Genomic DNA, 15,792 nt, shown 5'->3' on the forward strand with positions numbered 1-15,792 from the left:
AAAAAGATTTACTCTCATTTAATTTTCAATAACAGATCATCAGGAATGTATTTACAAATAAATATAATTTATTCTGTTGATAAATAAGTTGAAATCAAAGACTTATTTCTAGCGAAGTCGTAAAATAGCTTACATAATAAATAATTTTGCGGATGTGCTGTATAGAGTAGCAACTCTAAGTGAGATAGCCCCATGGTTGTCAAAGGAGCTTCGCTAATTGTCTACCCCCTTTAATGTTTTCTCTTTTAACTAACGAAACAACGCAGTACTGAATGTGTATAAGACTGCTTTTATTAACATATTAGTACGCAGTGTGACAATATATCATATGGAATACATACACATAATCAGTTGCACAAGCAAAATATATATTTAAAATTAACAAGTTGGAAAGGTAAATATCAAATTTGGAGTGAAGAAAAATACATTCACTTACATTTGAGCAATGAAATTACGGTTTTAAAAAAGGCAGTTTTTCGAGCTAAAGGCAGCATGTGATCTTTGTAAGGCGGTTCTTCTGAGACCGGATCCGGCGCATTCCGATGAAAGCGTCTTCCATGAACTCTTAACAGAAGGATTCGGCTCATAAAGGGTTAACTAATTACAGAAGCGGGCTGAACAACGACGCCTGATCTGCATGAGGTCCTCGGGATCAGGACTGAGATTCTCTGGTATATTGGAAGCGCTTCACATTTTATGTTTTATTTGGCGCAGGCCAGGAAGTGGCATATTTATCGCTATTTTGACAAACCAATGCCTGCAAACAACATTCATTGCTACATAATTTTAGGTATGTATACGGTTACATCGATTTTTAGTGTTTCGTAATACATGATCTGTGCTCTTAATATCTATAGATAATGGTGTAGCTCCTCAGTGTGATTCTTCAATTGGCGTTTAATTGGAGCGCCTCTATAAAATATGACCAGTAGAAGGCACTATAGTTTTACAAAATGCTGGCATCCTCTGCCGTTTTGCACTAATGAAGAATTCAACTGATGAATGACGCTCGGTCACAATGTTGTGACGCTTACATTTCTTTTGATGAATCAGCTCCATTTTCCTTAGGAAAGGTTCCCTTTAAAACATTGTGAATTTTCATATTTGTGCCAGTCCTTGTTCCAGCCTCAAGGAAGAATAGGTTAAAGAGCACCATGACTGTCTCCTCAGAAGTACTAAGAGAAAACATTATTAAAGCTGTGTATTGAAGGGTATGACCTTGTGTGGGAAAGTCCGTTTCTTGCAGTAGCGGAGAAATGCTAGCCAGCTGCAGAAGTTACTTATTGGTGCACTGAGGCTCACAATGCTCTTAATTTCTTTAGAATCACTAATGAAAAATAGTGTATGTGGATGATGCTTTGCTATACTGAATCAAAGACCTTCATCAAAAATGATCAAATTTCAGTGTCCCAACAGAATAGAGTAACTAGCCTCCTACGGAATGGAAATATTACACATACACTTTGCAAGATTAAAGTATATATATATAAAACAATTATGACTCAGAAGTGTCATTGCATGTGTGTGTGTGTGTGTGTGTGTGTGTGTGTGTGTGTGTGCACGCGTGTGTGTGTGTGTGTGTGTGTGTGTTGTATGTGTTTCTGGTTTTGAATCTTATTGATGAGCTCTAAATAAATGTGATAGTAGTACATTAAAGAAAAGAAAGAAAAAGTAAGATGTTCTACTTCACCAGAAACAACAGTCCTTCTTTTATCTGTTACTTTCCCACAATTCTCTTAATCCTTCCATCTAACTCATCTTTACTAAATGACAGTAATGATCCACATCACCTCTGGCTGCTATTTCATTGGTTAGGTCTCCTGATTCTTTGAGTAATCAGTTGACTTATACTTACTCTACTTAGAGTAGGTCACTTTACTTAAAGTAGGTCAACTTTTAACTTTTGATGACCATTACATTATAAAGAGACTTTATTTTCAAAGTTTTTCATCATGAAATGCAAACGCATGTGCATGCATGCTTGCACACATGCACACGCATGCACGCGCACACGCACACGCACACACACACACACACACACACACACACACACACACACACTTCCCCAGCAATCTCCAGCACCTGCAGTGTAAAATATCCTCCAGACTTATGGGCCTAACTCACAAACACACCCACACACCAACATGCAAACCCACAACACAAACTAGTCACTGTCTCTGTCCTCATCCTGTTCCACGAGCACCAATTCTGCATCCCCCACTCTCTCCAGCATCTCCCCTGTCTCTTCCACTTCTCCCATATCTCCTCCCCCCATCTCCATCTCCTCCTCCTCCTCCTCTTCTCCCTCCACCACTTCATTGTCTACCTCCTCCATCTCCCCACCTACTTCAATCATCTCTGTGCCCTGGATCTCCACCTCTCCTTCACGGATCTTCTTCACGTGGAAGGTGAACGGTGGCACCTTGTACACAGCCGTTTTGGACCGAGCGTAAATGGTGTGGTCGGGCGTGAAGGACTTCACCACCTTCTTCTGCGAGCTCTTCAGCTTCTCTTTCCGTTCAGGGTTGACAGACATGCGGCTGCTGAGCTTGCCCATTTTCTTCTCAATGTTTTGCCGTGTCTTCTCCAGGTTCTCCCGTGTCTTCAGCTTGGTCTTCTCTAGGTTCTCTTTGGTCTTTTGCTTGGTCTTTTCCAGGTTTTCTTTGGTCTTCATACGTGTCTTCTCCAGGTTCTCTTTGGTCCTCAGCCTGGTTTTCTCTAGGTTCTCCTTCGTCTTTTGCTTGGTCTTTTCCATCTTTTCCTTGGAGAAGACCGTTTTGATGTTCTGGACCCGTTGCAGGCTGCTCCGCTTGATGCGTTCTGCCCTAGTCTCTTCGATGGTTTCCTCGATTTCAACCGCTTCCTCGTCCGAGGACAGGTCCAGATGGGCCTTCTCTCCTCCATCCTCTCCTGCCTCGTCGGCGGCCTGTTTGAGCTCTAGCTCGCTCTCGCCCTCTCCTGGTTGGGCCGCTTTCAGGGACTTGGACACTGATAGTTTGGAGGGAAGTTTTACTTCATCCTGCATAGAGACAAAGAGAGATTTATAAGTGGAATCTGTGGACCCTTTAATGGCTAGTACACAAACCGGAGACTATTGCCACACACATACTTGGCCACACATTCTTGTATGAATGTCGATGCAGACCACGCTTTGAGCTGGAGGAGGATGGAAAGACCTGTCACAGTGCACCCACCACCCACCTCTCTCTCTGTCTTTCCCTCTCTCTCACACACACACACACAGACACACCTACAGATACTTCTATTACTATCTTTAAAGAGTTTTCCATTAATATATGTATTACTGCAAAACATTTTGAGATGCTTACATCTAAATCTGACCTTAGCTCAGTTAAACAGGAATAGGAGTACTTCTAACTCTTTTGTGTTCTGAAATGTAAAAAACAGAATTATAGACTAATAAAATCCTCATAGCATCAAAAAATGAACACACATACAGACACGGGCAGGTCAGATGGGCTCTATGTGTACAATTTCTTATACTCCATTTGTTCATACTCATAAACACTGCTCCAAATTGTTTACTGGATTTATGGACATAGCAGATGCTTGAAGCTTTTAACACTGAAGCTTTTTGCCACTGAAATATCCCAGAGCAGAGCTGCTAAGTCAAGTCTAAACAAATGAAGTCAGGTATGGATACCCAGTGCATTGGGTTGGGGGGCCGGGGGTGTGCATGTCAGCGGGAATTTATCAGGAGGAACTCTTTTAACTGCTAGGATGTCATAATGCTCTATATCAACTATGCCTTATCGCCCTGCACTCTTTCTCTTTTTTTCCACTTTTCCACCAATCCATCACTTTGATGGATTTCCATCAGGAAAATTCATTATTGTCCTTTGCCAAAAGCATGTAACAGATCTCCCCATGAGCCAGCTCTGCCAAAACCAACCCATGTCCTGTCTTTAGTTATTCCACTTAATGGACCCATTGTTCAAGATCTGCACTACATGTGACTCTTATGTACACACACAAACACACACAGCCACATTGAGACACGCACACACAGTTACACATCGCACACACAGTTACACATATATGCTCAGGCACACATTAACAAATGCAACCGCACACACTTATGCAAAGTGTACAAAAGCCAGAGACTGGGGACGATTAATGGGTAATTAATTTAATCCGCTAGACTGATACTTATAATTTGTATGTTGCTGAATTAAATCTTATTGATTACTTGAGACAAGGTGTGAGAAGTACAGATGTGCCCACTGAGGACTATGATTAAGGCTAGACTAAGGTTGACATCATACAGGGGTTTCATATCAGAGAAGAAGTCCATGTTTTCTGAACTTATGTAAGATAAAAGCCTCTATCCACACCCAACCAACCACACAAATACACCCCCCCACACACACACACACACAGAGAGCAGCTCCTCTCCTTTGCTGACCTTTCCTTCATTCTTTCCCAGCCCGTTCCCATCGCACCTCCGACCCACCCCAAGCTATCTCCCTTCTCTCATTCTCCGCATTCCATTCACGGAAGCCCTGGGTTCCTGTGCATAGGACAAGGTTCCGGCCCGCTGCTGAAGGAGGCGTCTTTTTCCACCGGCGTGATGCACCAAAACCCCTCCGCTTCGCAAACAAAGCGTCGCCATAGCAGCAAGAGCGTGTGGATATAGTCTTTCATTATGGCCCACTGCTGTGTTAGAAAAGAGGAGATGAAAGGGATGTGTGTCTTAGAGGGCCTCATGAGACTAAACCGCACAGCCTTTGTGGAGATTTTACATGAGTGGAAATTCATGTGTTTCCCTCCCATCGCCAAAAAAAGACTCAAAATCAGACCTCATCATCAGAGACACTGTTCTTAGGAGCCTGTGTAAGCTTGTGTGTGTATTTGGAGGGAGGGGGGAATGTGTCTGTTTGAAATATGATAACATTTCTGATGATCTCAGCCTTCACTCAGCACACTTGCTTCTGCATGTACTCCCGCATTCAAAAATGAAATTCTACTAAATGTTTTCTCTCCTGTGAGACAGTGTGAGGTCACAAAGAATCAACATTTAATAGGCAAATACCAAACAAATAATTGTAATGCAAGGTACTGGTATGTGGTTCTGCAGATAAATGCATGTCATTAGAAAGCACTGAACTGCCTGCCTGTTTTTCAATAATTTCCATAGGTCTAACCTCATGGTATAATAAACAGCGTGAGGTCAGTGAGAACTGTTTCTACATAAACAGCATTCTTTCAGAACATCTGGAATGGAAGGACAGGAACATGGAAACATGTAACAGGAAGCCAGGCAATCACCTTGCCCAGCTAGAAGTCCCGCCCTTCTCATTAAAGTATTGTTCTGCTCTTCAGACAGGAAGAGAAACACACTTGGCCCTGAGAAATCTGTGTTGGTGTGGATGTATGTGCATGTGTGTGTTTGTGTGTAGGGGGAAGGCTCAGTTTCCTAAAGAAAGGAAACTCTTAAGGTCTTGTTCTCCTCAGCCTATAATGCGACTGATTCAAGCATAGCACTTCTCTCCCAAAACAGACCGAAGTTCTGCATGTGTCTTACCATAGAAGGCCATGCCACTCTTTACACTTAGTCTGACAGATGGAAAAGATTTCATTTGTGCATACACACGCCAAAACAAGTATTGATACTTTATGTAGTTTTGTGATGTAGTTTTGTAATGTATCACAAAGCCCAGATTGCTGCATTCCTTTGACAGTTCATCTTGGCATAGTCGATAGTGGATGGTGATGAAAGATTTATATATTAGGAATGTTTCGCAGATATCAAATGAGTATGAGAGTGGTCAAATGTGAGTATGTTTAATGGTGTGTGCTTCATGATAAAATGAACTGGAATATTTGAAACTAGTTGAATATAACACTCTTGTGGCCTTTTTGATAAGGGCTTTATCAGCATGCAGGAACTCCTGGATATGCTCCACAGTGCTGTACCTGAAACCCTTACACAGTCAGACTAGCGAAGGCAATCAGCAATTCACACTTACCCTTGCCTTAAAATGCTCTCTTCTTGACCTGACTCAACTTACATACTTACATGTGAAAATATATGTGCATGCACGCACGTACTTAGACACACACCCCCACCCCCACCCCCACCCCTCACACACACATTCACACACACACACACACACACACACACACACACACACACACACACACACACACACACACACACACACCAGATTGCTTGGAGAGTCCAGAGTAGCTGTGATATAAACAGAGCAGACAACTTTACTTTTCCATGAGCCATGAGTCAGAATGCATACACACACACACACACACACACACACACACACACACACACACACACACAGAGAGAGAGAGAGAGAGAGAGAGAGAGAGAGAGAGAGAGAGAGAGAGAGAGAGAGAGAGAGAGAGAGAGAGATAGTTGACATGATTAGTGACTATATGAGCAGGAAGAATATATGCGTTTGGCTGAATTTGAGTTCATACTATATATAAGTTTGTAGTGTGAGTAATTGTGCCAGTAAGATATGGGGGTCTTGTTTGGTTCTGTCACTTTCAGAAGGTGTGACTGCTTCTTTCTCTGTGTGCACGAGTGTGTGCAATCATATACTGAGATCAGCTAACACTCAGCAGAACCATCCTCTCTTTTATTTACCTCACTATACTCCCTTTCTTTGTCACTTGGCTATTTGTTAGGGTAAGAATAACTGTGCCACGTGCAGCAATACAGGGAAATAAGCTGAACACTTCAAAGTCTATGAGCATTTTGTTACACACATGCAGTTTGTTCAAAACATGAGTGTGCCTCGTAAATAAATATGAAAAATGTGAATTTAATTTTAAATAATTGACCCTATTTCTCTACTTTGCACGTAGAATGTAGGGAAGTGTAGATGAGTGTGTGTACATGTGCCTGTGTGTGTGTGTGTGTGTGTGTGTGTGGACAGTGGAAGGTTTCCACTGACTAACAGAGGCCCCTCTCTTTAGCCACATATGAAGAGTTCTTTTACATCTTTTTGACTGCAACCAGCCATGCTGTCACGGCAATGGGGGAATCCCTCCCCCTTCATAGTGTATTCTGGCCCCACCTCAGGGCCCCACCCTCGAGATGACCTCACAGCCAGAGGAGAGGAAACACAGTGAGTTATAGTGGTGGGGTTTCCCGACTATATAGCAATTCATATACGATGTGGCAGGGAATCCTTCTCACTGATTATGCAGCACAACTGAGCTGGGAAAAGAAAATATGAGTCATGCAGGAAAGAGCATGAGAAAAAGAGAGACATAAACTGGGTTTGGGCTTCAGATATTCAGTGTCCACATACAGCAGAATAACAAACCCACTCACAAACAGTTCTTTTCTACTAATGCCACTTAGTATAAATATGACCACTATCGATATATTTATTCATTATGAATGAATCTACCTAATCTATTTACTCTAATTATTCCATATAATAATAAAAATTAATTAGTTAATATGAATTCATAATTTAGCATAATGACATCCCATTGAAAGCATGGGTCCAAATGGATTTTTAAAGCATGTAAAACACAAAAAGCAAAATGCCAGAAGGCCAGAAAGAGAGGGAGTGGTGACACCATGGTGTTAAACAGAAGAATGAGCTCTTTCAAAACAGCTATTTTTCTCTGGAGGGAAATGACTATTAGTCATCATTTAAGATGGGCTGTCATCCAGAAAGATTTTTGCTCAGTTAAACATGAGTGACATAGACAACAGGTAAAAAAAAAAAGAGGCTGGCTACATGAGCAGACAGAATAAGAAAGTCAAGAGATAGCACATAGGGGAGACAGTCTTAAACAGGGTAGCGTGTCAGAGTGGGTGTAATTATTGTATAAAGGTATGGTATGTAGGCTCTCCCTGCAGGAGAGTTTGATTAATCAAATGGTTGCTGCTGTGATTCAGAGCCTTGGAGGCTTAGAGGTGTTCTCATCAACCTCAACAAAACCTCACCATCGTGTCACCATCCACAAATACCAGAAACCATAGTAACGGGACAACAGAGGTAGCCACAGTGACCATAACTACTGCTAAGCATTTTGTAGAATCTATCCTTAACTACTACTGAATGAAGCGATTCATCTTTTCCTTTCTGTATCTGATCTGGCATGGCTCAGCATGCCATAGTAAGAAAGTATGCACTTACCTTGGGTCTGAAAAACACCCCTAGCTCTGTTTAAACAGGGGGATTTCCAAATACTTCTATGTCAAAATCGCACACAACAGGGACACTTACATATTTTCATTGCAATATGAATCCATGTCATCATGTTCTTTAGAACAATAAAGCACGTCTTTCTCTTTCTCTGGGGAGCACTAGATCTGCTGATCAGCTGATCCGATACTTGTCCTAAGGTTGTTCAGCTATCCTACATAAAGCTGTCATTATCCAGTGTCTTGTGCTCATTATGTTACAAAAGAATTACTCTACCGGAACCCATAATGGTGCCAAAGTGCTGTGGCTTCGACCTGTCCTGCCCCAGGATTTCTAGAACTCGGCCTCCAACCACAGTCGCTGTTGCCATGGCAAAGCTGAGTTACTCTTTCCAATAACAATGGGAGAGGAGAGAGGGCTGTGTTTACGGAGAGATTTATCCCTGTGTGGAACGCCAGCTTGCCCTCAGGATACACCCACTGTCGATAGGTCTACGCGACTGGACTTTAGTCCAATACATGAAAACGTTTCATTAAAAATTCTTTACATTGAAAAATCCTGGAATTATGAAATCTATAGGTAGATGTATCTCTCGATGGTTATATTGTCATACTGGAGAACTCGTGTCTTTTTAACAGAAATAAAGAAAGTGTTAAGTATGTCAGTGCAAGGAGGATCAAGGAGTAAAATTTAGTGACTATCCATTTCATGCTCATTTATCCTTCCTAGAGAGAGAAATTTTAATTTTTTACAGTTGTCTACTTGTTCGCCTGCTTATGCTGGACATCTAGCTCACACTATGGACATCAAAAGGTAGAGGCAATGACACAGATTCCAGATTTGCTCATGGACATGGTATGAGACCTTTAATTGGGTTTTAATTATATTTGATTGGGTAAGACATTCTAGAGCTACATTTCAATTTCTTGCCAATTGGTCCAAAGTTCATGGAACACCATAGAATTGTACATGTAGTCATGTAACCTCCACTCAATAGAAAGGGAATTAGAGGGAAAAGGGGAATTGCTACTAAGGTAGTATTTAAAAAGAATGTAAAATGCTATCTGAGAAGCTCTCTTGCAGCTTTGTGAAAGAGCACACCTTTAGCTTAAGGGTCTTTGCCATGTTAAAGTTGGTGAAAGCAAACGTGAACATGAAAGGGAAACTATAAACATTGGAGAAATTTCTATGATAAATCATCAAAGACATGCAACAACTGAGAGAGAGAAAGAGCGAGAGAGAGAGGGAGAGGGAGAGGGAGAGAGAGAGAGAGAGAGAGAGAGAGAGAGAGAGAGAGAGAGAGAGAGAACGAGAATGTAGCAGGAGTAGGCCAGAGACCTCTGGGCTATCTCCATGTTTCGGTCAGGAGTGAAGATTAACTGCAAAGAACTGGGAGGAAATACATGACCTGGGATGGAAAAATAACCCCAGAGAGGCCGGTGCCAAGCGCGAATAAAGCTGTAGAGAGGCCCATAGGCCAAGTTTAACACAGCAGAGAGGTTTCCCTGAGCTCGGCTGTTTCATGGACTTTCAGGCTCAGCTAATCGGGGAGATCCCTGGATCAACCGCCGAGAATAAGCCACACAGGAAAACAGGACGCCTAGCCCTCTTCCCCTAACAATCAAACAAGTATGCAATGGCATCTATTTATAGCCATTCCAGGCACCCTCTCTCCTGCCTCTCATAAGCGTGTACATGTAGTAACTGAGCATTTTTGGCCGCAGATGTCCGACACCTCATTTTATTTCACGTTGCACGCTTCCTACTAATCACATGATGTAGTTTGAGGATAGACTTTTGTCTTTCTCTCAGTCTCTCTCTCTCTCTCTCTCTCTCTCTCTCTCTGTCTGTCTTTCTCTCCTGCAGTCTCTCTCCTGGCAGCAGAGAGAGGGCTCTTGCCCTTCAAATGCATGCCAAATAGATGCAAGACAAACTAGTCTAAATGACGTATATAACTGAGGTATTTTTGTAACTTTGCCATATAAGGCTGTTTGGTTTGAAAAGGACAGATAAAATCCACTAATTATCATCTAACAGCAGACAGCTTACATAAGAAATTTCTCGAATATATTACAGACTGGGTATTTGACAACAGAGACCCGTGACAAATTTCTCTGACTGGATCTTAAGCCGTTTCTCTGCAGATAAACTGAAAAGTTTGAATCTTTAAATGAAGCAGAGTCTCAAAGTTAGCTTGCCATGACTGATTTAGAAAAATGAAGATGAGTCTGAATTGCTTGCAAATAGATCTACAACTAGGAATGGGCCTCAACTGATCCAGCAGTGGAATATCATGGGATAGTACAGATATAAACAGCTGAACCAGATTTCAGCAACATTTGTTTTGCACTGTACTGAGTCAGACTATGTTTGGAGGGGAGGATTAGTCCATAATCACACTTGGGAAGAGAAATAAGTACTGTAGTAGTACGGTAGTAGTAGTAGGATCATGCATAAAGACAGGGGTGGACTATGAAGTGGAAATGGATTTGTGGCAATGTGTGGGTATAGATGAGTGAAAAGGGAACAAGTCAGATACTTGCTGTCCTTGGCATGCTCACTGAGGGCTTGGATGTGAACATTTGTGAAGCTGCTTTGTGACAACATCTGTTGTAGAAAGCGCTGTATAAATAAATATTGAATTTATGAATTTGAGATACTGGAGCGGCTAGATAATGCATAGTAGGAGAGAGAGCGATAGAGAGAGAGAGAAATAGGGCACGAGAGAGAGACAGAGAAAGAGAGAGAAAATGAGAGGGAGAGAGAGTGGAAGAGAGAGACGAGGGAGAACTTAGGGGGAGGCGGAACTGGAAAAGATTTGTAGGAGTGGAATGAAGAACAGAGGGAGAATGGTAGTGAGGGAGGGGAGTGGAGGAGATAGGATGCCTGTGGGATAAATCAACCTGGTAAATATGCGCTTCATTAAGAGGCCACACCCTAATTCTCTCTCTCTCTCTCTCTCTCTCTCTCTCTCTCTCTCTCTCTCTCTCTCTCTCCCCATCTCCTCCCCACATGTAATAATAACCTAAAAACCCCAAAACAAGTCAGGGTGCACACGCACCCATTTACCCACAATCTGTTTGACTAAAATTGTGCAACGTTGTCCCTGAAGTATACTGGAGGGCAGCTTTACGGTTGACTGATAATAACTGGAGGAGAGTGACCTCAGTTTATGTGTTTCTGGTGTGTGGATTCAGGAAGGAGAGGGGAGGAGAGCAAAAACATGAGAGGAGAAACTTGTCTATATGGGCCTGCAGCAGCTTCAAAATCCTAACCGCTCGACGGTTTTATCACAAAGTAGGAGTCTCTCTCACATATGTACGCATCTCTCACATATGTGCATGCACACAAACACACAGACACACACAGACACGCACAGACACGCACACACACAGACAGGAGAGAGAAATGTCGGAGAGACAGGAAATTATCCTTGGAGAACACAGAGGGGAAAAAAAATGCTTGCAAAATTGTGTCAGAAACTTTGCGTTGGCAGATGTATGTCCCTCAATCTGGGTTTTGCCTGCCTTAAATGAAGCGATGTTACACCTTTTCCATTCTATCCCTCCCCCTTCAACTGTCATGACTAATATTGATCTATAGCTCACTGGAGCACTCTGTCTTTCTCTGCTGGGTAGTCATACTCTCATTGCCAGTTCCTGTGCCTACACATGGCTTCTATGATGTTTTATCACTGTAAATAAGAATCAGAATGAGTTATCCAGTGTATGAACAGATGTGCTGCTATTTGATGGACAGGATTGAATTGTTAATTTTTACCATCGAGGGCGAGAAATCAGTGAGGGAGCTGCGTCTGTATCCATAACGTACATAGTACGGTGTTAAGGGGACACTGCTGTTAAATGCAACAGTAACAGCTCTTATACAGCCAGCAGACATTTTACTTGTCTAAAAGTAACAGCAATACTGCTGTCAAATTAGAAACATTTGTGATGGGGAAAGATCGGAGTGCATCCCTTGATTTTGCCAGCAGTTTAGTTCCTGTTCTCTTCAGAATATCCTCTCTGCTTATCTAAATGATCATATCTGCCATGCATTTAAAGCTTATGTCTATGTCTATATTAGCTAAAGACAGTCTATAGACAGGCTGTTGTTAAAAGTGGTAGCCAATGGAAGTCCTATGCCAATCCCCTCACCAGTGTTGCGTGAAAAATTAGCATCTGCTCTATTCATTCTAATTCTAGAAAACTGCTTTCTCCACTCCATTCCACAGCATGTTTTGTATTTTTGTTTGTGTGTGTGTGTGTGCTTGTGTACGTGCATTTGTGTATGTGTGTGTTGAGTAGAAAAGTTCTCTTATGTGTGTCTGTGTGTGTGTTTGTACGTATGTATGTGCGTACTTGCATTTGTGTGTGTGTGTGTGTGTGTGTGTGCATGTGCATATGTGCGTTTGCATACTTGCATGAATGTGTGTGTGCGTGTGTGTGTGAGTGTGTGTAATAAGTGGACTCCTCTAGCCCATCTGACTCAGTATGTGGAAACTCTGAATATTCTTGCACCACTGCAAAGCTGCAAGCTATTACACATTACGGCATCCAGACTCAGAACTCAGAAAAGCCTTAACTACAGAGGCACAGCCTAGGCAAAAAACATCCAGCTACCACACAAATGCAAACTCCTCTCTCTCTCTCTCTCTATCTATATTTATCTTCTTTCTGTCTGTATACTTCTCCTTTTGTCCTTTTTCCCAACTATATATTTCTTTCTTGTTTATTCCCCCATACCACCTCTCCCCCTTTCATGTCAGCCTTGCTATTTTCTAATCCCATAAGAAACTAACTTTGTGTGAAAATGAAAAGCGGTTCAAACGCATTAGACCCTATTTGGTAGCATCACCCTCTTCTCTTACTAAGGAGACCATTGGGTTGGAGTGTTCCTATTTAACAACTGCACAACTGCCTGAGCTGATCTCTGCATGCGAGCACTGTGCGTGTGAGGTGAGTAAAGGAATACTTTGTTCACTGAAAGGGTGTATTTGAGGTTTTTCCTGAACCAGGGTGTGGTGCAAGGATTGATCAACAGCAGGAGACTCAGAGGCACATCTCGGTAGCACATCCCTCCCTCTGAGGATTTACAATACAAACATTTCAATATATTTCAAGAAATATTCTTATATTCTCCAGAAATTCTTGCAAGGGGAAATTTTTTTGTAAAAATCTCATTGTTATGGTCACTAGCTAATCGGTAAACACTGCCAACACCGTGTAATAGCCTAATACAAAACACAATCAGACAAAGGAGGGAAGTTCTGATGTGATTGCATAAAAAGGTTCTTTAAAGTTTTTATTCAGTTAAATCACATTCCTTCTTTTATACCTTCATGCAAAGCCACACCCAAAATGAAATATGCACACGCATCCACACACACACGCATGCACTCACTCATGCATGCACTCATACACACACACACGCAAGCACGCACAGTCTACCTGGTAGATCATGACTTTGAAGTTCTTGCGCTTGAGGAGTTCGTTCTCGTTGCTCTCCAGGCGTTTGATCTGACTGCCCTGCTTCTCCAGGTTGCTTCGCACCGTCTTCACGTTCACGCTCACCTTCCTCACCTTCTCCAGCATCTTGTTCACAGAGTTGGCCGTGGTGGTGTGACTCTTGGACAGCTTGGTGAGCTCGCCCTGGATGCCCGACACCGAGCGCTCCATCTCCTGCTGCCGAGCCTCCAGTCCGGCCTGCGTCTGGCGGATCTGGTCTACCGCCCCAATGATTTTATCCAGCAGTGTCAGCACCATCACGCCGTTCATCTGCCCGTCACCCTTAGCATCCTCCTCTGCCTGGTCTTTCTCCATGTCCCTCTCGACTTTGATGTCCACACCGGCCTCCTCCTCGTCGTCCGAGGGAGGAAGGTTGACCTCGTCGTCAGAGATCTCAGTGAGGGACTTGCGCTGCTCAGGAGCATCGGGTTGCAGGCTGGCGATTTCCAGCACCTCCATGTCTACAGAGCTTTAGGCTGCAGGTACGGGGATGAAGCCAGGAGAGTGGCGGAGCTGACCCTAACCCTGTGGTTCACCTTGCCGTTCGCTGCTGTCGGTCAACCACTTTCGCTCTCTGCCCAGTCAGAAATGCACCATGCACGCCTGCTCTCTGGCTCTGTCTCTTTCTCTCTCAGCTCGGAGCGTGGACTAGGCTGGATGCGGGCCAGGTCAGGGGGGGCAGGCGCCTGTGGAAGCTCTGTGCAGTATGAGCACTGAGACACGAATGGCAGCACACTTTGGGAAACCCTCCTGACAAATCAGCTACTGGCCAGCTTTTCCTTTTTCCCCCTCCCACTTTCGCTCTCTGGCACCCCTCCTCTCTGTCTCTCTCTCTCTTGTTCTAGCTCTCTGCCTATTTCTATCTCTCCCCCTCGTGTGTGTGTGTGTGCGCGCGCGCGCACTACTCCACCCAGTGGTACGGGGGAAGCCTTATATAGGGATTTTTGGAATACTTAACACGAGGATGTGGACGGAGCAGCAGTGCTAGGCAGGCGCAGACACAACCGGGGCTGGAATGTGGATCCAGAGCGCCAGAGTTTATGAAATCCCAGAAGTCCTTCCTTCCCATGACTTTTTCCATAGTACACAGTGAGAGAACAGCTACAGAGAGAGGATTCGGAAGCTGACAGCTGAGTGTTTGAGAGCAGTGTGTGTGAGTATGTCTTTGTGTGCTTGAACTATTTAGTTTCATTAGTGGATATGAATCTGAAAAACAGTTCATGAAGACAATTCCATTAGTACTACCCAGTGTTTCCAGTATAAAATGTGTTGCTTGTCACAACGAACTGATAGTCAGACAAACGGTGAAGTTTGCAGTTTATTTCTGCTCAGTGACCATTTTTACCAAGCAGCTGGCATTTCACTTACCTCTAGAGTGAGCTGTGAACGCAACAGATATCATCACCAGCTTTCCAAACAGCAGCCTCTAGCCCATTTAATTTCGCTTGTATGTGTGCGTGGGGAGGCTGTGAGAAGCAGTTCAGCAAGGAGAGTAGGAGAGAGGGAGAAAGAGGGAAAGAAAGAGAGAAATATATACCCTGAGTCATAACCGACGCTAAATATACACTCAGCTAATTACAGGGCCTGTGTCACATTTTTCTCCCCAGCATCTCACCTTGCCGCTGTGCTCCGACCCACTGCAGTCTACCCCTGGTCCCCTGCACAGAAGCCGAGGTCTCACCGCTCAGTCCCAACTGGAACTTCCATTTGTGCTACTCCTTTGACCTTTGCGCCTCTGACATTTGCTCAGTGCACAGTTGAGCCAGTCACACACAAAGTATGCTTTTTTTTTAATGTCGCAATGACAGACGGGGGGAGAGAGATATAATGCAAAAAACATCACAATCTATGAACAGACTGACATTTGGGACACGATCTTTCTACTTGGCATAACATGGTCAAATACATTCCACTAGACAGGCTTCAAGAGAGTTATCCTAGCAATTCTGAGGTGTGCCATGATTTGAAACAGCATGTGAAAATTGTTAGTGTACAAACAAATGTCCATGGTGATAAAGGTCATCTTTTAGAACGCCTCCTTGTGCCATTATTGTTACATCATGTGAGTCACAAGAATAATTTATTCTCTTTACAAGCTTTACAGCTCAACATTGTACTGTTTACTGGCCTATGAA

At 43.2% G+C, this 15,792-nt stretch overlaps 1 protein-coding gene and 1 long non-coding RNA gene across 2 annotated transcripts; one reads left to right on the forward strand and one right to left on the reverse strand.

Annotated features, from left to right (window-relative positions):
• Window positions 1-1,540: 1,540 nt before the first annotated feature.
• On the reverse strand, window positions 1,541-14,364 carry cavin1b (caveolae associated protein 1b). The gene is made up of 2 exons (XM_027001158.2): window positions 13,601-14,364; window positions 1,541-3,019 (listed from the first exon to the last, which is right to left on the reverse strand). The coding sequence occupies exons 1-2, from the start codon at window positions 14,114-14,116 to the stop codon at window positions 2,165-2,167; spliced, it is 1,371 nt and encodes a 456-aa protein (XP_026856959.1). The 5' UTR covers window positions 14,117-14,364; the 3' UTR covers window positions 1,541-2,164.
• Window positions 14,365-14,508: 144 nt separating this feature from the next.
• Window positions 14,509-15,689, forward strand: LOC113571933. Its single transcript, XR_003410043.2, has 2 exons — window positions 14,509-14,810; window positions 15,265-15,689. It is a non-coding gene; the product is annotated as an uncharacterized LOC113571933 (long non-coding RNA).
• Window positions 15,690-15,792: the final 103 nt, after the last annotated feature.

Source organism: Electrophorus electricus, chromosome 5, assembly GCF_013358815.1.
Source record: "Electrophorus electricus isolate fEleEle1 chromosome 5, fEleEle1.pri, whole genome shotgun sequence".
In the NCBI taxonomy this organism is placed as follows: Eukaryota; Metazoa; Chordata; class Actinopteri; order Gymnotiformes; family Gymnotidae; genus Electrophorus; species Electrophorus electricus.